The sequence below is a fragment of the Nannospalax galili genome, unplaced genomic scaffold (assembly GCF_000622305.1).
Source record: "Nannospalax galili isolate Female #2095 unplaced genomic scaffold, S.galili_v1.0 scaffold1798, whole genome shotgun sequence".
NCBI classification, from domain to species: domain Eukaryota; kingdom Metazoa; phylum Chordata; class Mammalia; order Rodentia; family Spalacidae; genus Nannospalax; species Nannospalax galili.
This window is the reverse complement of record NW_008341341.1, coordinates 524,275-551,950: the sequence shown is the minus strand read 5'-3', so window position 1 is coordinate 551,950 and position 27,676 is coordinate 524,275. Positions and strand designations below refer to the sequence as shown.

Below are 27,676 nucleotides of genomic sequence, written 5' to 3'. Positions count from 1 at the left end.
TCAGAAGCTCAGGGTCATCCTCAGCTACACAGTGAATTCAGTTAACCTGGGATACATGAGAACCTGTCTCAAAAAAAATTCCAAGTTTCTGACACAGCAGGCACTTCTAGTAGAATGTCACCAGTAGGTGTCTGGCACACGCCTTTAATCCCTGCACATGGGAGGCAGAGGCAGGTAGATCTCTGAATTCAAGCCCAGCCTGGTCTACATAGTGAGTTCCAGGCCAGCTGGGGCTACAGAGAGACCCGGTCTCAAAAAGACTAGAGAGAGAGAGAGGAGAGAGAGGGAGAGAGAGAGAGAGAGAGAGAGAGAGAGAGAGAGAGAGAGAGAGAGGAAGAAATTTCTGAAGTTAAAAAATAAATCATTTTTTTTCCCTTTGAGTTTTTGTTTGAGACAGGGTCTTATTCATAAAGTCCAGCCTAACTTCAAACTCATGAGTTTCAATATTAGTTAAAATTAATTCTAAGCAGTTCTGTTATATCAGGCTGAAGAACTTTTCCTTTTGCTTGGACTTCTTTGCTGAACATCCCACATCTCACTTTAATTACATACATGTGCTATCTCATCTTGGCTCAGTGAACATTATTGTCCTCACTGGATTGGAGCCAAATGCCAGGATTTTAGCTCATAGCTGACAGTCCTTATTTTTAGGAGACACCTGCTTTTGTTGTGTTGTGGAGGTTGCTGTCATACATAGATCCTTCCTTTCCATTCACTGGTAGAGTTTCTTGGCACAGGGTTCGACACACAATAGGGATGAGCAGTCGAGAACTTCATTTTACAAATAAGAGTAAACCTGAAACTGCCTTCCTCCCTCCCTCCCTCTCTCCCTCTCTCCCTCCCTCCCTCCCTCCTTTCTTTCTTTGGCAGGCTCTCACTCACTAGGTAGACCAGGCTGGTCTTGAATTCACAGAGGTCCACCTGCGTGTGTATGTATGGGGGTACATGTGTGCCTTGGCATACATGTGAAGGTCAGAGGACAACTGACAGGTGTTGGTTTTCTCTACCTTGTGAGTCTCAGAATTAAGGTCATCCTTGGCAGCGTGTCTGTTTACCACTGAGCCAAAGAGTGGTAGGATTTTAGGCTTGTACCACCACAACTGGCTTTTTTTTGGGGGGGGGGGTTCTTTTGAGACAGGGTCTCCCTGTAGCTCCAGATGGCTTGGAACTCACAGAGATATGCCTACCTCTGCCTCCCTCCCAAGTGCTGGGACTAAAGGCATGAATCACCATGCCCAGTTCCCCATCTTTAAAAAAAAAAAAAATGTCTTGATATTTATTTTATGAGTGTACCACAATGCCCACAGAGGCCAGAAAAGGGTGTTGGATCCCCTGGAACTGGAGTTAAGAATGATCGCTACAAGGCAGCCAGTGCTCTTAACCTCTGAACCATCTCTTCAGGCCCTTCCCCTCTTTTTTAATTTGCTTTTTTGGGTAGGGGAAGGTCTTTTTGAGACAGGGTCTTCCTGTAGCCCTGGCTGGCCTGAAACTCATTATGTAGACTAGACTGGCTTTGAACTCACTAAGGTTAGCCTGCCTCTGCCTCTGCCTGGGACTAAAGGTATGTGCCACCATACCCGGCTTAATTTGCTAATTAACATGGCATAAATTGATTTTCTTCCATTGTATTCTTTAACATGAATATAGATTGTATATTTATAGCTAAAACAACCAAACAACCCCTCTTGGACATTCTATTTCTCATAAAGTAGGTTCCAAAATGGGAGGCAGGGAGGCTGTTTTCCAGTTTCTTTGAGGTAGTGTCTTACTGTATAGCCCTGGCTAGCCTGGTACTCACCATCTAGCTCAGGGCAACCTCAAACTCTCAGCAGTTGGCCTGTCTCAGCCTCTAAGGTGCTGTGATTATAAACATGTCCCACCACTCCTGGCTTATCTTGTAGTTATATAGATCAGAAGTCTGACACAGGTCTCACCATGCTAAAACCAGGTGTCGACAGGGCTGTTCTTCAGGAGGCGTTAGCATAGAATCTGTTTTCTTGCTATTCCCAGTTTCTTAAGGCTGTTACAAGTCTTGGCTTCTGGCCCTTTCCTCTGTCTCATAGCCAGCAGTGGCTAGTCCAGTCCTTTTAAACTTCCATCTGTCTAGTTTTCTGCAGCCAGCAAAAGGTCTCTTTTAAGGATTCATGTGATTGGATTGGACCTACCAGTAATCTCCCCATTTTGAAGTCCTGAACCTTAATCACATTTGCAGAGTTCTCTTTGACACCTAAACTAACATATTTACAAGTTATAGAGTCAGGACAGGACATTTGTAGGGGACCATTATTCTGCTCAGCTTAGCCCTAATTAAGTGGCAGTCATTCAAGGCCGTGGGTGCTCTGGGAGATTCTAAGGCAAAGATGTGACTTCCAGGCACAAGTAATTTACACCCTTGTAGAAAAATAAGAGGACTAAGGATAGAAGTGGTTCTGATTCAAGAACTACCTGATACAGATGTAGGATTACAACCAAGTGTCTCAGAAGGAACAGGGCCTGGGGTCAGCAAGTGACCTAGCAGATTTGAGCAGTGAATAGATCAATTGTGTATATAAGTGGAGATTCTTCGCAGAAATGAGTTTCAACCCAGATGAGAATCTATGCCAAGGAAGAGGGAAGACAGAGGAACAACCTTTTCTGACTAGGCGGGTGGGAAATAAATGTCTGCATCTCCTCCCTAGTCTGCTGGACTCATTTGGTCCATTAAGCAGCAGATACTTACCAGGCACTGTGCCTGGCCTTGGAGATGCAATCAGTGTAATCCACAAAGCCTGCTTTCTCAGGGCTCAGTGTGGTGGAATAGTCACACTGGTACAGAGCATAATGTAGTATGGCAGTAGGAGCCCACCAAAAGGGTAGGCCTCCCTCCCAGACTCCCAGGACAGCAGGGGATCTGGAAGGAAGGACCTACAGACTGAGACCTGAAGAATGAGTTGGAGTTACTGGTTAGGATGCTTTGGACCACAAATAACAATCCAGCTCCAATTGTCTTAAAAATAACAAACTGTTGACCTTGTCTCAGAAAGATGAAAAAAAAAATAAAAAGAACTGTCGGGCTCACTTAACCAGAGGGGCAAAAAAGGGCAGGTCTCAGGATTTGTTACTGTAGTCAGTCTAGTTCCATTTTCTTTGATTCCCTAGGTAAGCTCTCCTCTGGGTGTTGATTTCGCCCTTAGGCAAGCTCCCTTTCCTCTGGATGCAAAATGTGTGCAGCAATTTCATGAGTCAGTCACATCCATATCCCCAACAGTTAAAGGAGAAATAAATCTTTTTATTTTTCCAGAAGCTTCTGTAACCTGTTTCCTTCCTGACATCTGATCAAAGGTCACAGGTTTTTCTCAGAGCTGATTCCTGAGACCAATGAATGTTATATTTTATGTGGTTTAGGCCTAAGTTCCTGAACCTATCACTGTAGCAAGGAAAATGGATTTGTGTTTCTTTTTTTGGTCTTTTTGAGACAGGGTCTCCCTGTAGCCCCAGCTGTCCTGGAACTCACTATGTAGACCAGGCTGGCCTTGAACTCACAGAGATCTGCCTGCCTCTGCCTCCCAACTGCTCGTATTAAAGGCATGCGCCATGACGTCAGGCATGAAATTGTGTTTTTTAAAACACATGATTTCATTTAAGGTGGGGTAAATAATAATTAAATGGTAATTGAGGTACTATTAGGAAAGAGGGAAGGTAAAGGAACAGAAAGAACTGGGAAGAATGCCTATCTTTTCTTCTCTATTGTGAAACTTTGATGTCTGTTCCTTCATACCTTCTGCTTTTTTGTAAATTCTCTAGCCTCACATTTCTTTCTCTGTGCTTTCAACTTCAGCATCTGTTGTTAAGTGTCTGAGTTTCTCTTTTGTTTCTCAACTAAAATCCCCAAGATAAATACTCTAACCCTCTTTGCCTTTCTTCACTGGTCTTTAGGCTCAGCCTTCTTTTTGAGGGCAGTGGGGATGGGAAAACACCAGGAATAAAACACAGAGCTTCAAAGATGCTAGGCAAGCATTGTACCATTGACTGCATCACCATGAGCTACACCTTCACGCTCTCTCTCTGCTTTCTTAGAGTAAGATTCTAAACACCAGGGACTTTGTTTTGTATATAGTGTACCCCAGCATCTGAATAGTACCTGGCATGCAGTTAAGTACTTAGTAAACATTCATGAAAGACCATCCTAATAGTTTCGTGGCTGACCTTGAGTCAGATGCTCCTCTCTGCAGGTTTTCTGTAGCTGAGGTCCATTTCCATAGAAGAAACTGCTGACATACATTATAATGGTAGGGATAGAATTTTTTTGATTCTTATTTCTGCTTACTCATGTCTGAATTTCATTTTACTTTTCTGAAAAATGGGATCAGTGAAACTTGCTCTTTATAGTTCAGAGGTACCCAGTGTCAAATGAGATTGTGAATATGAAAGTACTTCATGATTGTAAGATGCCTCACAGTTTAATCAGTTCTGGCCTCCTACCTGTCCCTGGCAAACACTGAAGAAGAGGAGGACACTTTCCCTGCTCAGTCCCACTTCGTAGCATTGTGTTTTCAGGAGTATTTCTTTCTAATCAGGTCTCTTCTTACCCTTTCCATTTCTTCCCCCAGGGTCATTCAGGATGTGTCAACTGTCTGGAGTGGAATGAGAAAGGAGAGTGAGTATGAGCTAGAGAGGGCTGGAGGAGCCCAGGAGGTTAGGAGAAGAGGCTTCCTTCCTCTTGGTATATCTAAGAAGAGAGACTCCTGTTCTCTGTTCCTCTTAAGCTTGGCCCATAACTGTCAAAACAGTTAACTGTTAACTCAAATATAGATAGAAGTTCAAATGACCATGCAAACCCTGTTTTTTTTTAATATTTATTATTTTTATTTTATGTGTACGAGTGTATTGCCTGCATGTATGTGAGTGCGCCTGTGTTGTGCATTGCTGAGGAGGTCAGAAGAGGGCTTCAGATTCCCCTGGAACTGGAGTTAAGGACAGTTCATAGTCACCATGTGGGTGCTGGAAATCGAACCTGGGTTCTCTGCAAGAGCAGTCAGTACCCTTAACCACTGAGTCATCTCTCCAGCCCCCAAACCTTGTTTTACAACAAGCCAGTATATTAGAAGATTATGGAAAATCCTTAAGACAAAATAGATAAAATAGAATCTACTAATGTTTCCAAAATAACCTTAAATTCTACAGCTACTGTTCCTTGAGTTCTGTGTAACCCAACTTCTTATCATCTGGGAACTAGGGTAGGGAGAGGCACCCTAGGCACCTGAGAAGTCAGAGCCCCTAACTCTACCCACAGCTTGTTGGCCTCTGGTTCCGATGACCAGCATACCATTGTGTGGGACCCACTGCACCACAAGAAGCTGCTCTCCATGCACACGGGACACACTGCAAATATCTTCTCTGTCAAGGTGAGCAAGACAAGCCACAGAATGTGTTTTGGGGTGACTGGACTATGGGCATGGTTGAGTTGGCTTGTACTCACTGGGGTTAGAGATATCCCTTTGGTCTGAGCATCTGATGGTGATGCTTTAAAGTCTCTCTTCTTCCTCTCAGAACCAACTGGCCAACTCAAGATTCATTTATATTTATACATATTTGTTTGTGTTCATGTATATGTATATGTGTGCCACAGCACACATGTGGAGGTTACAGAACAACTTTAGAGAGTTGATTCCTTCCTTCTACCATGTGGGTCGTAGAGAATCAAACTCAGGTCATCAAACTTAGTGGCAAGTGCCTTCACCTACTGAGATCTTTCCTGGCCCTAGGTCCATTTACATTTATGTGAGCAGTGATGGTGGGGAGGGTGTGAGCACGAACTCACTTTATCTTCTGCTTGGAAGTTGTATGAGCAAATAATCACTTATTCTCTCTGGGCCTTTTCCTCTCTAAAAGAGAAGCAGCTAAAGAATATCTTCCAAATATCTTCATGAGCAAATGAATGTGAATAAATCATAAAAAATGAGGATGTAGCTGGGCATGGTGGCACATGCCTTTAATCCCAGCAGAGGCAGGTGGATCTCTGTGAGTTCAAGGCCAGCCTGGTCTACATAGTGAGTTCCAGGACAGCTGGGGCTACAGGGAGACCCTGTCTCAAAAAGACAAAAAAAAAAAAAAAGAGGAAGTAACAGCCTACAGGATTAACATTACAATTCAGTTAGATAATTGATTTCTAAAAAAGAATCAGAAGTTCAAGGTCACCCTCAGCTACATAGTGAGTTCCAGGCCAGCCTGGGCTACTTGAGACCCTGTCTCTTAAAAAAAAAAAAAGCCAGATGTGGTGGCGCATGCCTTTAATCCCAGCACTTGGGAGACAAAAAAAAATTGGATGTGTTAACACACACCTTTAAACCCATCAGAGGTAGATGGATCTCTGTGAGTTTGAAGCTAGCTTGATCTGCATAGCAAGTTCTAGGCCAACCAGGGCAAGTGAGACCCTGTTTCCCAGAAAAAGGGGAGGGGGCAACCCCAAGGAAATGGCTCTATCATTAAAGTGCTTGTTATACAACCCTGGCACTGGGGAGATACAAGAGGATATCACTGGCCAGCCAATGTAACTTATCATTGAGCTCCAGGTTTAATAAGAGACCCTGTTCTAAAAAATAAGGCAGAGGGCTGGCAAGATGGCCCAGCAGGTAAAAGCACTTGCCACACAGGCCTGACACCCCAGAACCCATGAAAAGGTAGAAGGAGAAAACTGACTACCAAAAATTGTCCTCTGGGGCTAGAGAGATGGCTCAGTGGTTAAGAGCACTGGCTACTCTTGGAAAGGAGTTCAATTCCCAGCATCCACATGGTGGCTAACAACCATCTATAACTCCAGTTCCAGGGGATCCGATACCCTCTTCTGAACTCCATGAGCATCACACGACACAGGTGTACTTCTTACATGCAGGCAATATACTCATACACATAAAGTAAAAATAATGGAAAACTTGTCTTCTGGGGCCGGAAAGATGGCTTAGTGGTTAAGAGCACTAGCTGCTCTTGTAGAGGACTTGAGTTTGATTTCTAGCACCCACGTGGCAGCTAACAACCTTCTATAACTACAGTTTCAAGGGATTTGATGCCCTCTTCTGGCCTCTGAAGGCATTGCATGGCATGGGTACACTTATACACATAAAGTAATAAACTCAGGAGGCAGAGGCAGGCAGATCTTTTGAGTTCAAGGCCAGCCTGGTCTACATAGTGAGTTCCAGGTCAGCTGGGGCTACAGGGAGACCCTGTTTCAAAAAAAAAACAAACAAACTTGTCCTCTGACCTCTACACACTTGCCATGGCATGTGCCCCACCCCCATGAACATGCTTGTGCATGCACACATTTACAGGTATGCACATGAATAAATATAATAAAAAAGCTTTTTTTCTTTTTGAGACAAGGTCTCCCTTAGCTAGCCTAGCCTAGAACTCACTGAGTAGACCAGACTGGACTCCAGACCAGACTGGACTCAGTCTCACAGAGAGCCATCTGCCTCTGGAATGCTGGGGTTAAAGGTGTATACCACCATGCCTTACAAGTTTTTTTTTGTTGTTGTTGTTTTTTAAATAATAAAAATAAAAAATAAAGCACCTCTTTCACCTTATTATAAGGAAATAAATCTTTTCACTTGGTGGAAGGGAAACTTGTGGGGTGTTTTAGTCTTTTTGAGACAGGGACGCCCTGTAACCTCAGCTGGCCTGGAACTCCCTATATAGACCTGGCTGGCCTCCATCTCACAGAGATCCGCCTGCCTCTGCTTCCTGAATGCTGGGATTAAAGGTGTGCACCACTACACCCAGCTAGATACAGTTTTAAATTTGTTATTGTTGTGTATGTGTGTAGGTGATGGGGAGGGACACAAGTAGGTGTGGAGGTCAACTCAACTTTGTGGAATTGGTTCTCTCCTTCCATTTTATGTGCGTTCTGGGAATTGAACTTGGTTCACCAGGCTTGTGTGGCAAATGCTTTTACCCTATGAGTCCTCTCAAGGCCCCGTGTGTTTTGTTTTTGAAGAAAAGCAAGGGAAAAAAAGATCCTTTTCTCTTCAGATAGTGAAAACAATGACTATAAGCATTTCCAGTATTCCACTCATGTGCTCCCCCTGGCGGCAACTATAGTACATGACATGTTTATTTCTGCTGCATCTAATCAATGCTGTCTCTCCAGACAGGGTTAGAGATTATAGCCTGTCTCTAAAAACGAATTCATTTATCTCTTTTTCCTGGTGAGACAGTGAAGAATCATGCAGATAACGTCAATTTTGTTTCTCTTCCATGAACATTTGAAGAAAAGCGAGACTGGAGCTGTTTAAATGAAGAATGGTGCCCCATCCTTAACCCCACCCCCCAGTATAGGCTGGAAGGAACTTTTCAACTGAAAGCTAAGAAAGAAGCTAGACATGATGGTGCACACTTTTAATCCCAGCACTGGGGAGGCAAGACATGGGCAGAAGCCACTCTGGTCTACATAGCAAATTGGACAGCTGGGGCTACAGGGAGACCCTGTCTCAAAAACACAAAGCAAACCAAAGCATTTTAGGTCAAAGGACAGAAACAGTTGAATTATTTTAAAACACCTACTCCCTTAAAAGTCCTTGTAAGTTCTTTTTTGGACTAATTTTTTATTTGCTCCCTAGGTTGCTTAATAGTCATCATGGACTGGGGTTGTAGGGCAGTGGTAGAGAGTGCACTTATCATTCTGAGTTCCATCTCCAGCCTCAAACATAGGTAGATAGATAGATGGGTAGGTAGATAGGCAGGCAGGCGTACATCACAAGGTAGAAAATCTTGGGTTTGAACACAGTCCTCCATGTTATTTCTGAATTCAGTGATTTTTCTTTGTTTGCTTGCTTTGCTCTCTTTGTTTTGGTCCTGGGATTGAAACCAGGACTTCACACATGCTAAGCATGTGCTCTCTGCCAGTAAGCTACACTCTTAAGTGATGGTTGTCAATTTTTTTCCCTTTGGCTATGAGGGGGACTGAACTTAGTTGTTGTGTCTGCTGCTGCTGCTGCTGCTGTTGTTGTTGTTTTTACAGGGTCTTACTATGCAGCCCTGTCTGGTCTAGAACTCAGAGACCTGCGTGCTTCCAACACCTCAGTACTAGGTTTAAAGGCATGCACCACCACACTTGGCTGAACTTAGATTCTTATACATACTAAGTGAATGTTCTACCACTAAGCTTATACTGTAAACCAGCAATCTTTAAAAATTTTTTATTTAATTGTATTTTGTGTATATGAATGTTCTGCCTGCATATATTTAAAAGTACCATGTGCATGCAGTGCTAGCAGAAGCCAGAAGAGAGCTTCAGATCCCCTGGAACTGGAGTTGTGGGCAGTTGTTAGCTGCCATGTGGGTGCTGGAACTGAATCTGGGTCCTCTGCAAGATCAGCCAGTGCTCTTAACCGCTGAGCCATCTCCAGCTCCAAGCAATTTTTAATGAGATTGTATAAGTATCAACAAGATAAAGTAGTTGCCCTGTTGTCTGGTGTTTGGTAAATTCTCAGTAAATAACAGCTGTGATTATCATCTACTCAGCTCCTACTTGGGAAAGAATCAAAGGAAAAAGGGTTCCTCAGGTAGTCCAACTTGGCATAGGTCATGACTCTTTTGGCAAAATAAAGATGTATGTCTTGATTTAATTTTTATAGGCTAGTGTACAAAGTTATTTTGGTGAACTCTTAAGGATAAATTTATTTTCTTATGTGATGTGGAAAGGGAAAGGGGATGCCAGCATCCAGGCCAGTCTCCTCCAGCAGCCAACTCTCCCCTACCTCTTGCCAATCCTTCAATCTCTCCTGAGCAGTTCCTGCCTCATGCTGGAGACCGCATCTTGATTACGGGGGCAGCAGACTCCAAGGTGCATGTCCATGACCTGACAGTAAAGGAGACTATCCACATGTTTGGAGACCATACGAACCGGGTGAAGCGCATTGCCACAGCACCCATGTGGCCCAACACATTCTGGAGTGCTGCTGAGGACGGGCTTATCCGGTAAGGATCCAGGCATGAAATGGCCTGTGCTCCTCTGCTTTGGTGACTCCACAGGCCTGGCTCTTCCCCCAGTGGAGAGAAAGTGGATCTTCCCCCTTTCCAATGCCCTGTATGGTTACATATTTGCCTCTACTTCCCTTCCTGTAAAGTTGGTGTTTTTGCCCTTCCTTTTTGTTTTTTTTTTTTTGTTTTTTTTTTGTTTTTTTTCCCTTTTTGTGGTGCTGGGGATTGAGCCCAGGGCCTCTTATATACCAGATAAATTCTCTACCACTGAGCTACCCAACCAACCCCTTTTTATTTGGGAAGAGGAGATATTGAGACAAGTCTTGCTTTACTGTCCTTGAACTAGAGATCCTCTTTCCTCCACCTCCTAAGTGCTGATTATAAGCATTGTTTTTGTTATTTTAAGAAGGATTCTCTATGTTGCCCAGGCTAGTCTCAATGAATCCCCCATCTCAGCTTCCTGAGTAGCTGGGACTACAAGCACATACCACCATGCCTGCTGCTGTCACTGCCCTTCTCTATTTGTTTCCTTCCTATGCAGTCTTAGAACTTTTTCCTCACCTCTCCAATCTGCTTAACCTACCTTCCCTTCCATTCCTTTATCTTTGCTGTTAACAGAGAAGTGTTTAAGTAGTGTGTAAATTATAACAAAGTTACATGAGGCTATGGAAGCCAGACATAACAGGTCAAATCCTAACTCAGTGTTAGATTGAAAAGGTCACTGCACCCCCTGAACTTTAGTCCCTTCATCTATACAATAGGAATAATCATAGCTCCTTTGTTGATCTGAGTATTAAAGTTGAGAACATGCACGTAAAACCTTAGCATGATACTTAGAAGTCGGAAAGCACTTGATCAGGGGCCTATTCGGGAGGCATTTGTTGACCTTGATAGACCAGACTACCAGGGCCAGCTGGTAGAAGCCAAGAAACTTGAGCATTGGGTAGAATTCTAAGGACTTAGGCATAGTCTTCATTAGTAAAGGTATCCTAACAGCATGTGAACATAAGCTGGTCCTTTCAGAACAGACCAGAATTGGATGGGCAAGAGGCAAAGTGGATTCCCCACATAAGTAGATTTTGTCAAGTTAGGAATGAAAGTGGCATACAAGACAAAGAATACCGTAGTTATAGGCTGGGGATGTTGCTCAGTGGTGGAGTGCTTACATAACATGTTTGAAGCCCTAGATTCATTCTCCAGTACAAGGGGAGCTGGTGGCAAAAGCTATAATTGTAATTGACCCACATTTAGAAAACTGAGGAATAAGAGGTTTGTGAAATTGGGTCTTGAAAACAAGATTGTGGAGTTTCATAAAAGTAAACGTAAAACCCATATTTGAAAGTATTAAGGAATCTCTGCGGTTTTAGTGGCAGAAAAAGTGACACAAAACTATGTTAGGAAGCCAGGCATGGTGGTGCCTGCCTTTAGTCCCAGCACTTGAGAAGCAGAGGCAGGCAGATCTCTGAGTCCAAGGCCAGCCTGGTCTTCATAGTGAGTTCCAGGCCAGCTGGGGCTACAGGGAAACCCTCTCTCAAAAAGACAAAAGAAAGAAAAAAAGAAACCTGATACCTGACAAACAGCACCACAGTCTGTGGGATGCTCCCCTCAAAAGCTCTGGCTCCATCACTTCCATCAGGAATGGGCCTACTGAGAAAGAGCAAACTGAAATCAACAAAATCAGAGATGAAAGGGAAACGTCACAATAAAAAAAAAAAAAAAAAAAAAAAAAAAAATTTTTAGGAAGAATATTCCAGTTAGGATGACGGAGAAGGGCAAGGTGTATGGTGATGAGGTTATTACAGATGTCTAGGCAAGAAATGGGTGAGCACATGAATGGTATCACTCCCTTCCTCCCCATTCTGGAGCAGCAGGAACTTGCTGCTGATGGTGGCGTTTTGGCCTTATCTTTACCATGCAGTTGTACTGTGGGACTGGCCTTGGCCTTTGGTGTTTCAGGGTAGCTCTTAAGATGAGCGCTGTCATCTCCATGTATCTTTTGTTTCCTGAAAGAAAGATGAGGAAGGACTATAACAAAGGATTGGGGGAAGGGGGGTTGAAGGTTTTGGTTAGTTGGTTGGTTTGTTAAGTTGATGTCTTACTGTGTATCCCAGGCTGGCGTCAAACTCACTGTGTAGCCCAGGGCTTGATTGAACTCGTAATTCTCCTGCCTCACCCTCTTGAATGCTAGGATTATAGGCATGTCACCATGACAGGCAGCCAATAGAATAGTTTGAATGCAGTCTTAGCAAGCATCTGCACTCTGTACTTTGTAGCTGTGTCACCCCAGATAGTTTTATTTCCTTCTTTGAACCTCATTGTTCTAGTGGTACAGGACAGGTGTTAACATTTTAATTAAATAGTGCTTATAAAACACTTGGGGGTAATATTGAACACACAGCATATTTTCACTAAGTGTTAGTAATCAGTGGTCGTATAATAGCAGTAGCAGTGACGTTTATCAAATCTGTGCAGTAGTATCTACCCTAAGGGGTTAAGTTGGGGTAAAAAGCCTACTTAGCATAAGAACCCTACTATAGGTACCTGGTCCACAGTAGACACCGTCCCCTCTTGCATTACAAAAATTTTGTCTGTCTCCTGCTTTCCACAGAAGAAGCCCAGCCACTCAATCTGTCCTCTCTTGCAGCCAGTATGACCTTCGGGAGAACAGCAAACACTCAGAAGTGCTGATTGATCTGACAGAGTACTGTGGCCAGCTGGTGGAGGCCAAGTGCCTCACTGTCAATCCCCAGGACAACAACTGCCTGGCAGTAGGGGCCAGTGGGCCCTTTGTGAGACTCTACGACATTCGCATGATCCATAACCACAGGTATGAACAGCAGCCTCATGTGGGCAGGTCATTAGGAGCCCTCTGCCCCTCTCATTGTGTTACGTCTACTGCTTTCTGAGGAGTTTTTTTTAATTCTTTGACTAAAAAGGTTTGTTTTGGAAAATTTGAAAAGTGTAATAAATTGCTCATAATCTCATCCCCTAAATCACTGTGTATAATATTTCCTGCTAGTTCTCACCATTCCTGCTTGTACAAAGTTAACCCCTTTTTATTACATTTGTGGGGACAGGGGCTCAGGGCACCTGCAAGTGCCACAGTACATGTGTAAAGGTCAGAAGACAATTTCAGGGAATCAGTTCTCTTCTTCCACCATGTGGGTCCCAGAAATCAAAGTCAAGTCATCACACTTGGCAGTAGGCTGAACCATCTCGCTGGCCCAGTGTTAATAGTTTCGTACTTGTAATTTTTTCTATATATACCTTTATTTATGATATTGGGATTGAACCTGGAAGGCCTTACGTGTGCTAGGCAAGCATTCTACCACTAAGCTACATACTAATCCCTGTTTTGTTTTTTTGTTTTTTTGAGATAGGGTCTCCTTGTAGCCCCAGCTGTCCTGGAACTCGCTATGTAGACCAGGCTGGCCTCGAACTCACAAAGTCCGCCTGCCTCTGCCTCCCAAGTGCTGGGATTAAAGGCGTTCGCCATCATGCCCAGCCTAATCCTTGTTTTAATCTTTTTAAAAAACAATGGGGGAGGAGGAGAGCTGGAGAGATGGCTTAGTGGTTAAGGGCACTTGTTGCTCTTACAGAGGTCCTGAGTTCAGTTCCTAGCACCCATATCAGGTGGCTCACAACTGTTTGTAACTCCAGCTCCAGAGGATCCAATGCTCTCTTCTGGCCTTGGTGTGCACATTCTGCACATAGAAACAAGCGCATGCATGTACACATAAATAAAAATAAATTGAAAAAGAAAAAGATAGCCAGGCATGGTGGCGACACCTTTAATCCCAGCACTTGGGAGGCAGAGGCAGGCAGGCAGATCTTTGTGAGTTCAAGGCCAGCCTGGTCTACATAGTGAGTTCCAGGCCAGCTGGGGCTATAGAGGGAGACCCTATCTCAAAAAGACCAAAAAAAGAAAAAGATGGGGGCTAGAGAGATGACTCAGCAGCTAAAAGCACTTGCTGTCCTTCCAGAGGACCTAAGTTTAATTCCAGCACCACATCAGGGGGCTCATAGCTGCCTATAATTCCAGCTCCAAGGAACCTGGCACCCTTTCTGGCTACCAGGGGTATCTGAATGCACATAAGGAGCTAGAGATATGGCTCAGCAATCAAGCATGCCTGCTGCTCTTGGAGAACACCCAAGTTCAGTTCCCAGCACCCATTTCTGGTGACTCACACACAACTGCCTATAACTCCAGCTACAGACAATCTGATTTTCTCTTCTAGCATTTCAGGCACCTGCACTCACGTGCACATACTCCCACACAGATACATATACATACACATAATTTTAAAAATAATCTTGGAGGCTGGAGAGGTATCTCAGTGGTTAGAGTGTTTCCTGCCCCTGCAGAGGACCTGGGTTCAACTCCTAGCATTCACATCAGGTGACTCACAACTGCCTGTAAATCCAGCTCCAGGGAGAGGATATGTTGCCTCTGACCTCTAAGGGTACCTGTACTCATGTACACATACCCACACACAGATACACACGAATACATATAATTAAATAGAATAAAAAATAACCAGGTGTAGTGGCTCATGCCTTTAATCCCAGCACTCAGGAGGCAGAGGCAGGCAGATCTGTGTGAGTTCAAGGCTAGCCTGGTCTACATAGTGAGTTCCAGGACAGCTAGGGCTTACAGGGAGACCCCGCTTCAAAAAGTCCAAAAAACAAAAAACAAACAAACAAAAAAAAACTAAAGTCTCTTCTCAAGCAGGAGATGAACTGTTCCCAGTGTCAATCTGTTCCAACTCTCATCCCAAATATATACATTTTATACATTTGCTAGAGTAAATATTTCATTAATGTTCATTTTCTTTCTTTTCTTGTCTTTTTTTTTTTAGACATGGCTTTGCTATGTAGGCCTGGAACTCAATATATAGCCCAGGTTGCCTGTGACCTTGTGGCTCATGCCTTTAATCCCAGCACTCAGGAGGCAGAGGCAGGCAGATCTGTGTGAGTTCAAGGCTAGCCTGGTCTACATAGTGCATTCCAGGCCAGCTTGGGAGACCCTGTCTCAAAAAAAATTAATAATATATGATAATAAATATTTAAAATAATCCCAATACTTGTGAGGTGGAGGCAAGATCAGAAGTTCAGGATCATCCTTAGCTTCATGGATGAGTTTGAGGCAAGCCTAGGCTAATGAGACCCTGTATGAGAAAAGAAAACAGGAAGGGCAGGGAGGAAGGTTATTCACAGACCTAAGCAGCTTCCACAGCCTTGACTTTCCCTGACATTAAGACAGGTCTGGCCTGCTCTACTTTCACTGGTAAGTTTGGATGGGTGCTGCTGTCTCTCCCCTACAAAGCAGCTGGGAATGAGCCTTGAGCCTTAGCTTCCTCATACATAAAATGTGGGTAACCAGGTTGTGTATAGGATCTCCTTGGTAAAGCACTGTAACGTATACATTCACAGGTTACTAGTGGGTAGCCTTTGGAGTCACTTAGGGCAAGAAGACCATGCTTCTGTACTCTGGAGACACAAGCCATGGTTGTCCTCTATGGAGTGTGATTTCACTAGCCAGGGACAATGCTAGAACTTTAACCTGTCTGATTTTCCTTCCCTCCAGAAAGAGCATGAAGCAGAGCCCTTCAGCAGGTGTGCACACCTTCTGTGATCGGCAGAAGCCCCTCCCGGATGGTGCAGCCCAATATTATGTGGCAGGTACTATGTGGAGCCAACCTGGCCCTGGCTGCATACTCTTGGCTAGACACTGGCCTTTTCTGGAGCTGTCCAGGGGAGGAAAGGGGCACCGCAGTCAAGAACAAGGGTTTTAGAATCTGGGCTTTCCCCTGGCTTGGCATTGACCAGCTATGAAACTGTCAAAAAATTACTTAGCCTTAATGAGTTTTTTTTCTCTCTAAAATGGAATTGCAATCCCAGCACTCTGGAGGCTGAGACAGGAAGATCAAAAGTACAAGGTCTGGGCTACCTAGTAAATTTGAGGCCAGCATGGGCTACATAGCAAGACCCTATCTCACCCCCCCTCAAAAGAAAAGTGAGGTAAAGTGTGAGGTAAAGCATGTAGAACAGTTGGCCCAGTGCTCCTGCACTAAGGGCCCTGCACTTGTAGTTGCTTCCATGATGAAGTCAATCACTAGCATTTTCAGTATGGCTGTCTTTACCTAACTCCTGCCTCTTTCGGGGTCATCTCATCCTAGGGTTACTGTGCTTTTCCTTACAGGTCACCTGCCAGTGAAGCTGCCTGACTATAATAACCGACTGAGAGTGCTGGTTGCCACCTATGTGACCTTCAGCCCCAATGGCACAGAGCTGCTAGTCAATATGGGAGGAGAGCAGGTACGTTCAGCTGCCTGATAGGACTCTCTCCACCAGTATTCCCTATCCAGCAGCCAGGAATGAAGTAGCTTTCATCTACTGCCTACAGGCAGACAAAAGTAATGGCTTCCTTGTAAATGGCTTTCCAGTGAAATGTGGAGTGACCTGGCATTACACAGATTCCCACAGAGTTATCCTGGCCTGGTCTTTTTATTTTCCCTTTCTTTTTAATGAACTAGACAGATGTATGATATTTTGTTTAAGAACATAGACTGTGGGCCATGGAGATGGCTCAGCAGGTAAAAGTGCTTGCTTTGCAAGCCTGACAACCTGGTTCAATCCCCAGATCCTATGATAGAAGGAGAAAACCAACTCTCAAAAGTTGTTCTCTAGGGCAGGAGAGATGGCTCAGCAGTTAAGAACACTGACTGCTCTTGTAGAATACCTGAGTTTAGTTCCCAGCACCCACATGGTATCTAGCAAACATCCCTAACTCCGGTTCTAGGGGCTCTGATGCCCTCTTCTGGCGTCCATGGGCATTACATGACACGAGTGCACTTACATACATGCAGGCAAAACACTCAATACACATAAAATTAAATTTTTGTTGTGTGTGTCTTTTTGAGACAGGGTCTCCCTGTAGTAGCAACTGGCTGGGAACTCACCATGTAGATCAGGCTGGCCTTGATCTCACAGAGATCCACCTGCCTCTGCTGGGATTAAAGGTGTGCACCACCACGCCCGAATAAGCAAATTTTTTTTAAAGCTGTTCCCTGATCATGCCTGGTGGCGTGTGCTTTAGTCATAGCACTCAGTAGTTATAGGCAGGCAGATCTCTGTGAGTTTGAAGCCAGCTTGATCTATAAAACAACTTCTGGACCAACCAGGGCTACCTACTGATTGATAAACTGTTATACTGAGACCCTATCTCAAAAAACAAAACAACAGCAACAAAAAAAGCTGTCCTCTGACCTCCACTCATATGACAGGGCATGTAGAAATCTACATTCATATGTACATCATACACACCCAAATAATAATAACAATAAGAAAAGAAACATACACTTTGAAATTGGCAACTCATAGGCTAAGAATGTAGCTCATTTTATAGAGTTCTTTCCTAGTTTGCACGAAGCCCTGGGTTTGATCTTTAGTACCACATAAACCGGGCATGGTAATAACATGCCTGAAATCCTAGTACTTAAGAGGTAGAAGCACGCTGGGCGTGGTGGCGCACATCTTTAATCCCAGAAGGTGGATCTCTGAGAGTTCAAGGCCAGCCTGGTCTATATAGTGAGTTCCAGGCCAGCTTGGGCTACATACAGGGAGACCCTATCTCAAAAAAGCCAAAAAAAGAAGCAGGAGGATCAGGAGTTGAAGGTCATCCCTGGTTACATAGGAAGTTCTAGTCTGGTTTAAGATGTAAGATGTATGTGATCCTTTGGAGGGATGAGGAGCAGAGAAAGAAATTCATAGATCTGGTGGCACACACCTTTAATCCCAGCACTCAGGAGGCAGAGGCGATCAGGTCTCTGAGTTCAAGGCTGATCTGGTCTACATAGCAAGTTCCAAGTCAGCTGGGGCTATAGGGAGACCCTGTCTCAAAAAAAACAACAAAAAACAAACAGAAATTGACAGATCATGCTGGAGTGGGTGTGGTGATGCCTATAATCCAAACACTCAAGAGGCTGAGGCATGACAATAGAGAATTCAAGGTCAGTCTCTACATAACAAGACCTGTCTTCCTCACCACCACCCTCTATAAAAAGGAAGAAGAAAGAGAGAAAGAAGAAAAAAAGCAGTTGGCATACCTGTCCTCAAACTCCAGCCATCTGCTTACCATTTACAGTGACTTCAAGCAGTTCTTTTCATTTTTGAGCCTCAGTTTCCTCTCCTGCTGTTTTCTAAGAGGAAATCCTTGAGACTGAAAGCACACAGCCAGGCTAGGGTTCAGTGCCAACATTGAGAAGTGTTACTTGATAATGCCTAGTTGCTAAACCTTTTGCTTGTACGCTCTCACTCAAGATCGGTAGTAAGCCTTGCATAAATTGATTCTCAGCCACTGAGCACTCACTGTGTAACTAACGTAGGGGAAACAAATGCAAATACAAGCCATCCCTAGACTGACAGGAGACATGCAGGTCAAACAGTGATACATTACAAAGCAAGGTATAAATATATACAGAAGAAATGGGCTGGCGAATGGGCAAGCACCTGGGTTCAGAACAGGCTTCTTGCATCACTGAGCTGACCATGGCCAGGGTTCATGAGGATGAGTGGGGATGCCTTAGCAGAGTGCTTTAGAACCAGCAGACCTGGGTGTGCATCCTGACTGCTAGTTACTGCTTTTATGGCCCTGATACAGCATTAAATGCTGAGTCTACATTTTTTCATCTGCAAAAAGGATGATAAAAATATTAATAGTATCTCTTCATGTAGTACTTTCCAGGATAAGTCTATGTAGAACACTTAGCAGAATTTCTGAACAAAATAAGCATTGAATAACATCCAGTAAGTATTTAGTGACAATATTACTTACTCGAAGAAGGAACTGGCAGTGTTACTTTAAGTAACTTCTTTGAGACCTCAGTTTTCCCATCTGTAAAACAAGACATTTGACTTTAACCTGAGGACCTTTCTGATTTCAATATATGCTTCCAGCATTTCAGCCAGGGCTTTGAGTAGGTCAAACAGCCCAGCCCAAGGGTCAAAAACTAGGAAGATTTTCCTGTCTGAGATTCATTTTCTAGAAACACCTCCTGGCTAGCTGGATGATTCTGTGCTTAGCACTCATGGTGACTTAAAGACACTGATCTTGAAAGATGCCAAGGCCTTGCTAGTGCTTCGGCCACATCTTTACCTCATAGTTTCCATCTCTTCTCTTGACCCCACTAGGTCTATTTGTTTGACTTGACTTACAAGCAGCGGCCGTATACCTTCCTTTTGCCTAGAAAATGCCACTCCTCAGGGGGTAAGTTCTCCCTTATGGGATCCACACTGAGGTGGAGGGGGGTTGAGTTCTTGCTATCTCAGTGGAGAAGGCTACCCATTACTCTGAACTGTGGTTGTGATACTCCAAAAGGAGCCAGTCTCTACAGTGACCTTGTCAGAAGGAAGATGTTAACAAGTCAGAGAGGTCTATCCAGAGACTTTTCATCACAGCCCTTTTCACTTCCCTGTGAATGACAGGCTCTTCCTGTGGCTTGGCCCTTCCCCTTCTCATCCTGTCTCAATTGACTTCTTCCTACACTACAGCTTCGCCCCTCATTCTCCACCTCAGTCAAGGGAAATGTCAGACAGAAGCTATGTCCTCTTGAGCCAGCAGAGGGCGCACATGATTTTCTTTATGCCCACTGCCTGCCGGTCTGTCCAGATTTGGTTTCTGGAACTAGACCTGGGAGAATAGTCCCACAATGGAGCTATCAGACCCTATGATGGAAGTCAAAGGGATTCAGAGAAATGAAGCTCTCCGCCTGAGTTGTCACTTTTATTTTCTTTCCTTCCTTGCCAGAAGTCCAGAATGGCAAGATGTCTACTAATGGTGTATCCAACAGTGTGTCTAATGGCCTACACCTTCACAGCAATGGCTTCCGGCTGCCAGAGAGAGGGGGGCATGTCAGGTGAGGCCAGCTGACTTCTACAGCCTTCTACACCTCACTTGCACCTTAGGGACATATCCTATAAACCTTTCTCCTGACCTGCACCCAGCTGTATGTCACAGAGGTTGGAGATTGGAGCAGAGAGGCTTCTTAGAGGGTGCCTAAGGGAATCCCAAGGCCACTTCTGTCTGGTACCAATCTGTACCCAGACTGAAGCTTGTCTTTTGGTACCAGTTGCTGGGGTCAGAGTCCAGGAGCTAGCTGCCTCTTAGCATTAAGTACTCTCCCACACAGATGGTCCTTCCCCTCTTAACATTATTCCCCACTTCATAGCATATTCCCACCTCTACCCAGTCATCTACTGGGCTTTAGATAAATAAGTATCCAAATTTTCTAGCCCTTAACTAAAACAGAACAGAAGAAAATAGAGATTAATAGAAGGAACTAGGGTGGTCATAAGGTTTAGCTCAGTGTGGAGGCAGAAAGCATCAGTTACTGTCATATGAGCCCAGACATTTGATTAGTAATTGCTTTAGACCTGTCTGGGCAGCCTCACTCCTGCCACTTCTTCTGGCTCAGGGTATTTGGAATTGTGTATGTTCCCTCTCATGGTAACAGGTAATAACCTGAACGGAAGATGAGAGTGGCCCCTTCTCCTGATAGCAGGGAAGAGCCTAGACTCCCAAGAAAGTCTGCCTGGTCCTCAGGTAGGACTGCTAACCTTTGACTGGTCTGACTTGGCTTTTCTTCCCTCACAGCCCCCAGGTAGAGCTACCCCCATACCTGGAGCGTGTAAAGCAGCAAGCCAATGAGGCTTTTGCCTGCCAGCAGTGGACCCAGGCCATTCAGCTGTATAGCAAGGCTGTTCAGAAGGCCCCTCACAATGCTATGCTCTATGGAAACCGAGCCGCTGCCTATATGAAGCGCAAGTGGTAAGTGGGCATCACAGAGGGCCCCGAGGCCAGAACAAGGAATGAAGCAACTGGACCATTGAACCAAGTTGCCAAAGTATCCAGAGAAGGTAGCATTGATAGCCTGCCATCTCTTAGGGCTTCATAAACCTAGGTCTCTCCTTTCCACACTTGTTTTGTTATAAAGTGTGAAGGAAGTAGGGATTGCTACTGGTTACTCCTAGTTCTTAGAGAATTGGGCCTTGAATAAGACTTTGAGAGAACACTGGAATCTTGATAGGTGGAACTGATGGGCTTGGCAAACTCAGTTTGTATCTTCATAAAAATGATTCTGGGGGCTAGAGACATGGTTAAGAGCACCAGCTACTCTTGCAGAAGACCTTGGTTCTGTTCCCAGCACCCACATGGTGGCTAACAGCCGTCCATAACTCCAGTCTCTGGGATCCAAAACCCTCTTCTGACTTCACAGGTACACCTACCATACATGTAGGTCTAACACTCATACATTAAAAAATAAAATAAATGAAAGGGGATTTTTTTTGTTTGTTTTTGGTCTTTTTGAGACCGGGTCTCCCTGTAGCCCCAGCTGGCCTGGAACTCACTATGTAGACCAGGCTGGCCTTGAACTCACAGAGATCCACCTGCCTCTGCCTCCCAAGTCCTGGGATTAAAGGTGTGCACCACCACACCTGATAATAAATGAAAGTTTTAAAAATGATTCTGCAGTTCATTAGTCCTATGGCTTGCTTTCTGGGCTCTTAAACTCACTTACTAGACCAAACACAAACAAGTCTATAGCTGGCCTCAGATCTCTGTGGCCAGCTATAGACTATGTTGGGATATGATGACTGGTGGTTAAGGAGTAGGTCCATATCCTAAGGAGCTCCCTCATCCTTAGAGACTCATCAGGGCCCCAGTCCTGCCTGCAGCACCAGCAGGCAAGCAGGCAGGCAGACCCCCATCCCCCAACCAGGGCCAAGATGAGATGGATAGAGCTGGGCCCACAGCCATTTCTGCTCCGTCTGGCATCCGTCGGCTCTGCCCAGACAGACAGGCCAGCTGGTGTGCCATCGTCTGGCTGAAACTAGGCAGGCCTGGGAAGCTTAAGAAACCCACCCAAGTCAGCAGGATGGTGGGTGGGGGGATGGGAAAGATGCCACACATGCAGGAGTTAACTTAGGCATTTGGAGTTTTCCAGGGCTCAAGTGGCACCCAAATTCAGAAGGTAACTATTTCAGGGCCATCTGAGGTATGTCACCTCTCTGTCCCAGTGGTTGGGTAGATATGGCAGTCCTCATCTAGGCTCCAGGCTGAGAGCTCAGCTTTTATGTCTGTATTTTTGCTGAGAGAGCTTGGTGATTTTCTAATTCTCAGCTTATTCTCTGAGCTCCTACTATATGCTGAGTGCTAGGGAAGCTATCTGAGTCCCTGTGCCCTGGAGTGCCCAGCCACTGGATAAGGAGAAAGTCTCTGGCATAGTTCAGCATGAAAGATGCAGGTAGCAGTAATGTGAATGGTCAGGAGACTGTTGTGGCATCAAGAAGAGTTGAGTCACTTCAGCTCAGGAGCAGGAAAGCCTTAGAAAGACGTGGTGTCTGAATGGGCTCCAAGTGTGGGCAGGCTTAGACAAGGAGATGAAGGGGAGGGGGGGGACTGTAGGGAAGGACATTGCAGGGAGATGAAATGGTGTGAACAAAGGCATGGGGGCGGGGGACTGACTGAAAAGCCTGCTTCAGAACAGCAAATCCATTTGGCTGGAGCATAGGGTTCTGGAAAGGACTGGCAGGAGATGAGTCTGTGAGGTAGCCTGGGGCTGGCCTGGAAAGGGCTTGGTATGCAGAGGGTGGTGTTTGGCCTGGATTCAGTGCGTGATGGGCAGCTACTGGAGAGATTTGAGCAGAAGAGGGATGTTCAGAGAGCTGTCTTTTCAGGGAGATTGATCTGGCAGTGCATATAGGATGGGTGAGCCCTGGGGCCAGCCTGCTTTCCCCACATCCCCACACTCCTGCCAGTGACCCCTAAAATGTCACATTCTGTCCCAGGCCAGTCTCCCCAGGGCTACCATCTGCTCTTGGAAGCAGACCACCCTCTGGCTCCTGGCTGGTCTCTGGTCTGGCTCTTGCTAGGAGCTCAGAAGGGGCACCTTGCAGGCAGTAATTGGGTTTCCAAACAGTGCCTGTTCCTTCGTCGTAGTCGCTCATTCTGACACAGACTACACATCAAAGCAGCTCTGTTTCCTTCTGACTACCTGGCAAGGGGGAGTCAGGAGGGGTCCTTCTGTGGCAGGCCAGCTTTGGCCATACAGGAGCATTGGGATTCCTGCCCTTGGTGGTAGAGGGACCATTGGCTTTAGGGAGTGCTGCTTACTGGGTGATAGGCCTGCCCCAGCCTAGCAGGAGGAGGAGAAAAAAAAAAAATATGCTTCCATCCCCAGCACTGCAAAAACAAACAAGTGTATGCTTCCAGAGGGGAAGTGGCTCTTGCCACCGCTCTAGCTCTCCAGATGAGAGGCAAAGATGGGTTCCTGGCAACAGAGGAAGTGTGCCTCCTCTATTCTGGCACAGCATAGGAAAAGGAGAGCTTCTCCCTTTACCTCCTTCCACTGACTCCCCCCTCCAATAAAAAGCTTTTCCACCTCCCTTTACCCATACTTTTCCACTGGAGAAGTGAGTGGAGAGAGGATTTGGAGCTCCTGGTGTGCATAGCCCCCTCACCATCAGCTTCCAGAGAAAGCTGACTCTGCCAGACAGTCAGGCCCCATCCTCCAGCCCCAGGAGGTAGAGGCCACAGCTGCTGCGGATCAGTCAGCCAGGACAGAGGGGGGTCTGGCTGAGGGCTTGCTGCCTGCTGGTCAGAGCCTGAGCCCCTGGCCTAGCACTTCTGGCTTTCCCAGACCACAGAACTGTCCTTGAGGGCCCCCTACCTTGGACATAGCTTTGAAGGCCAGCAGGGGGATTTGAGGAGGTGGATAAAGGAAGAGAAGGAGGGCTTGGGGAGCCTGAGGTGGGCAGGATGCCAGACCTTCTGCTGCAGAGCTGCGGGTGCCTGAGGTGAGCCATGCATAACTGTAGTCTGCCCGGCAGAGGGCAGCCTGACACTGTTTCTTACTATCTCAAACCTGCCTTGCTCTTTAGCATACTCCACCTCCTTAGGAGGGAGTCCTGAGCTAATCTAAGCCAAGCCTCATTTCCCTGTCCCCTCACCCTGAGATCTGTCACAGGTGGGCTAGAAGTAACCATAGGACATGAAGGAGTCTGAGTGGGGACCTCTTGTTTGCTACATGACCCCATCTCTTAAAACATATTCCCCTATTTTCCCAGGGACGGTGACCACTATGATGCCCTGAGGGACTGCCTCAAGGCCATCTCCTTAAACCCGTGCCACCTGAAGGCACACTTCCGCCTGGCCCGCTGCCTCTTTGAGCTCAAATATGTGGCTGAGGCTCTGGAGTGCCTGGACGACTTCAAAGGGAAGTTCCCGGAACAGGCCCACAGCAGCGCTTGTGATGCATTGGGTCGGGACATCACAGCTGCCCTTTTCTCCAAAAATGATGGTGGTGAGTGAGCGCTGAGGTGGGGTTGCTGTCAATCACCTTAGGGTGCTGCTTGACCTGGAGAGGGCATGGCTCTGGGATTGGAAAGGCCTGGCTTCAGATGCTGACTTGGAAACCATGTCATCTTGAGATAGCTGGTCTGTGAGACTCAGTTTCCACAGCTGAAGAAGGGAAATGGCTAGCAACTCTCAGTAAGTTTCTGTTGAGGATGAGTTACAGCATTCAAGGCAGCTGGTATTGGAGTCAGCTGAGCCTAGTCAGGCTATGTGGGCTCCAGCTGGGTCTTCCCACCTGTTCCCAGACAGGGCCTTGGCAGCTCACTGGGTTGAGGGGGGCAAGTGCTAGTTTTGTTGCCTTTGTTTCAGTCTGTGCAGGTGTGGCAGAAAGGGCGGCAAGGGCAATGGAAAAAGCCTTAGTTTTCAGCTGGTCTCTACCAGGTAGAACTGTGAGACCATGGTTAGAGCACAGCCTCCACCCACTTCCTCACCCGTACAGGGGCACACAAAGCCTGTCCAGTTCCTCTAGCTAGTGTTGGAGGGCAAGCTGGATCATGGTACTGTGACCTATAAACATGGAAAGTGGGCTCACTGGAGTCACATAAGGGTCCTCACCTCTCTCCTTTGCAGTTTACTAGCCGTGGAATATTTCATTTAGTGCATAGTGTCAGGCACTGTGCTGGGTCCTGGACTTACTGCTGTGACCCCATCCTTCAGCTCATGGAGTTCACAGCCTAGGGAGGAGCCAGCACTGAAGGAGAAACAAAGAGAACGCGAAGTGCTATGGGCCTTGGGGGCACAGGTGTGTGGGCAGAGCTTGATGGCAGTCTTAGTTGTTGGTTTTTTTTTTTAACTTCTATTTTACATGTATAAATGTTTTGCCTGCATATATGTAAATGCATCTTTGTCATACAATGCCCAGGGAGGCCAGGAGAGGACATCAGGTCTCCCGGAACTAGAGTTTTGGATGGTTGTGGGCTGCCATGCGGGTGCTAAAAGCGGACCCAGATCTGCAAGAGCAGCCAGTGCTTTTAGCTGCTGAGCTATATCTCCAGCCTATCATGGATTCCTTGCCAAAATCTGAGGGAGTAGGGGATACAATGTGACTGAGAAGTGAAGTATCCTAGGGATCAGGATGTTCAAAGTCTCTAAGCAGGCAGGAAACAAGCTATCATTAAGAAACTGACAAGACTAGTGTGATCGTACTATCAGTTGATCAACTTGTGTTCCAGCAGGCACGAACTAGGTCCTTTCAGCCATAAGAGCTATGGCTCTGTTAACGTCGCCCGTTTAAAGCTTTCTTTGCTAGTGTCTCACTGAACTCTGTTTCTCATCCACAGAAACATTCCTTGAGCCTGTGCATCTTGGGGCTTGTAAGCTTTTATTGAGGGACCTGACCAGAGTTCTCCTGGTATCAAAGACTCCTTAGGCACAAAAGATAGCTGAAACAGAAGATGCATATTCCCACAACCTTTCTCAGTTTTCCAGAGTAACGGTGGAGGCAGATAGCCTTATATTGTCAGCACTGGGCTGAAAACAGGGTAAAGATGGGGGAGAAAGTGAAGGAAGGAAGAGAGAGGAAGACTCTCACCTTTCTTTGATCTCTGCCCCCAGAGGAGAAGAAGGCAGCTGGTGGTGGAGGCCCAGTTCGCCTCCGAAGCACGAGTCGCAAGGACTCCATCTCAGAAGATGAAATGGTGCTGCGGGAACGGAGCTATGACTATCAGTTCCGCTACTGTGGCCACTGCAATACCACCACGGATATCAAGGAGGCCAATTTCTTTGGCAGGTCCGAAGCCCCCAATACAGGAGGAGGGCACACAGTCCAGTTGGCAGCAGGGGTTTATGGGGTAGGGCCACACTGGGGACATAATGCTTTTAGAGGAGTCTCATTGCCTAGCTCCTCTCTGTAAACTTGGGCAAATGGCTTTACTTCTGTCAGCCTCGGTTTCTTTGTTAATGTAATGAAACCATGCATACCACTCATGGGGTCATAACAAGGACTAATCTAGGTGCAGTGTCCAGTGTAGTACCTGGAACACTGTTTTCCTTTCCACTTCACTCTGTGTCCCAGACTTTTTTTTTTTAATTATTTATTTATTTTATTTTATTTTTTAATTTATTTTTTTATTTTTGGTCTGTAGCCTCAGCTGTCCTGTGGCTTGGGAAGTTACATTAACTCTCTTTAAAACTACTCTTTTATGTGGGGGCTCTTTTTAAGACAGGGTCTTCCTATAGCCCCAGCTGACCTCAAACTTGTTCTGGAGACCAGGCTGGCCTCAATCTTACAGAAATCCGCATGCCTCTGCCTCCCGAGTGCTAGGATTAAAGGCATGTACCACCATGCCTGGCTTTATTTATTATTTTTATTTTATGTGTATGTGTCTATTGTCTGCATGTAGGTGAGTACACCCATGTTGTGCAATGCCCGAGGAGGACAGAAGAGGCTGTTGGATCCCCTGGAACTGGAGTTATGGACAGTTGTTAGCTGCTGTGTGGGTGCTGAGATTCAAACTCAGGTCTTCTACAAGAACAGTGTTCTTAACTGCTGAGCCATCTTTCCAGCCTCAGACTTATTTTCTTTAGCTTCTCTCTGGAAGAACTATCAGAAGCTGGGAATCTTATCAGACCATTGTGTGCTCAGGATCATGCCCTGAGTACTGAGGGATAAAGCCTGTGTTCTCAGACACTCCTACTCCCAGTCGATCTCTCCTTTTTTTTTATATTCTTTGGGTAGGAGAGACACATGAACACAAATCAAGAACCTTTCCACCAAGATCCCCTCTAAATATCGACAGTGTGTGAGGGCCTATGCTGTAGATGTACTGTAAGGTTGGTGGTCTGGATCCAGGAAGTCTTGCATTGCTGAGGGAAGGCTTAGCTAGATGAGGGTATTCTTCAGGACCTAAGAGATGGAGATAAAAGCTGATCCTACGCCAGTGAGGTTATAATGTACCTTCAGGGATATGCTACCTTGGAAGCACCCAGGTAGTCACTGATCCGGAGTTTAAGAAAATAGTGACCAGGGTCTGCAGTATGGAAAGAGCCTATTTGTATGGGAGAGTATGGGTGTGCAGCGGGTTTCACGCACTGCGTTGCTGAGGGTCTCTGCTACTGGGGCTGGCGGCTCTAGGACCACTGTCAGCTGCCCGGTCGGGTTCCGTTTCAATTTCCACCGTGCACTCCCTCTAAGTTAGAGACCCGTTGGCCACCAGGTCACGAGGGGAGGTGCGAGAAACGGCGAAAGCAGGGTCTCCATGAGTCATGGTTTACGAAGAGATAGCCCTCTCCGGGAAGACTGGATCGTAGGCAGTAAGACACAGAACTCAGCTCAGTCAGTGGTACAGCCCCTTTATTCAGTGACTT

At 45.9% G+C, this 27,676-nt stretch overlaps 1 protein-coding gene across 3 annotated transcripts in view; it reads left to right on the top strand.

The window, feature by feature from the left end:
- Window positions 1-27,676, top strand: part of Wdtc1 (WD and tetratricopeptide repeats 1) — a 61,804-nt gene that overhangs the window by 30,108 nt on the left and 4,020 nt on the right. For all 3 annotated transcript variants that reach the window (XM_017799065.2, XM_008836777.2, XM_029565217.1), the window contains 11 exons: window positions 4,590-4,636; window positions 5,273-5,384; window positions 9,764-9,951; window positions 12,599-12,781; window positions 15,542-15,636; window positions 16,157-16,272; window positions 19,147-19,222; window positions 19,763-19,871; window positions 20,609-20,782; window positions 24,082-24,317; window positions 25,925-26,099. In XM_017799065.2, coding sequence (XP_017654554.1) covers window positions 4,590-4,636; window positions 5,273-5,384; window positions 9,764-9,951; window positions 12,599-12,781; window positions 15,542-15,636; window positions 16,157-16,272; window positions 19,147-19,222; window positions 19,763-19,871; window positions 20,609-20,782; window positions 24,082-24,317; window positions 25,925-26,099 — 1,511 coding nt within the window. The remainder of the gene's footprint in view (window positions 1-4,589; window positions 4,637-5,272; window positions 5,385-9,763; window positions 9,952-12,598; window positions 12,782-15,541; window positions 15,637-16,156; window positions 16,273-19,146; window positions 19,223-19,762; window positions 19,872-20,608; window positions 20,783-24,081; window positions 24,318-25,924; window positions 26,100-27,676) is intronic.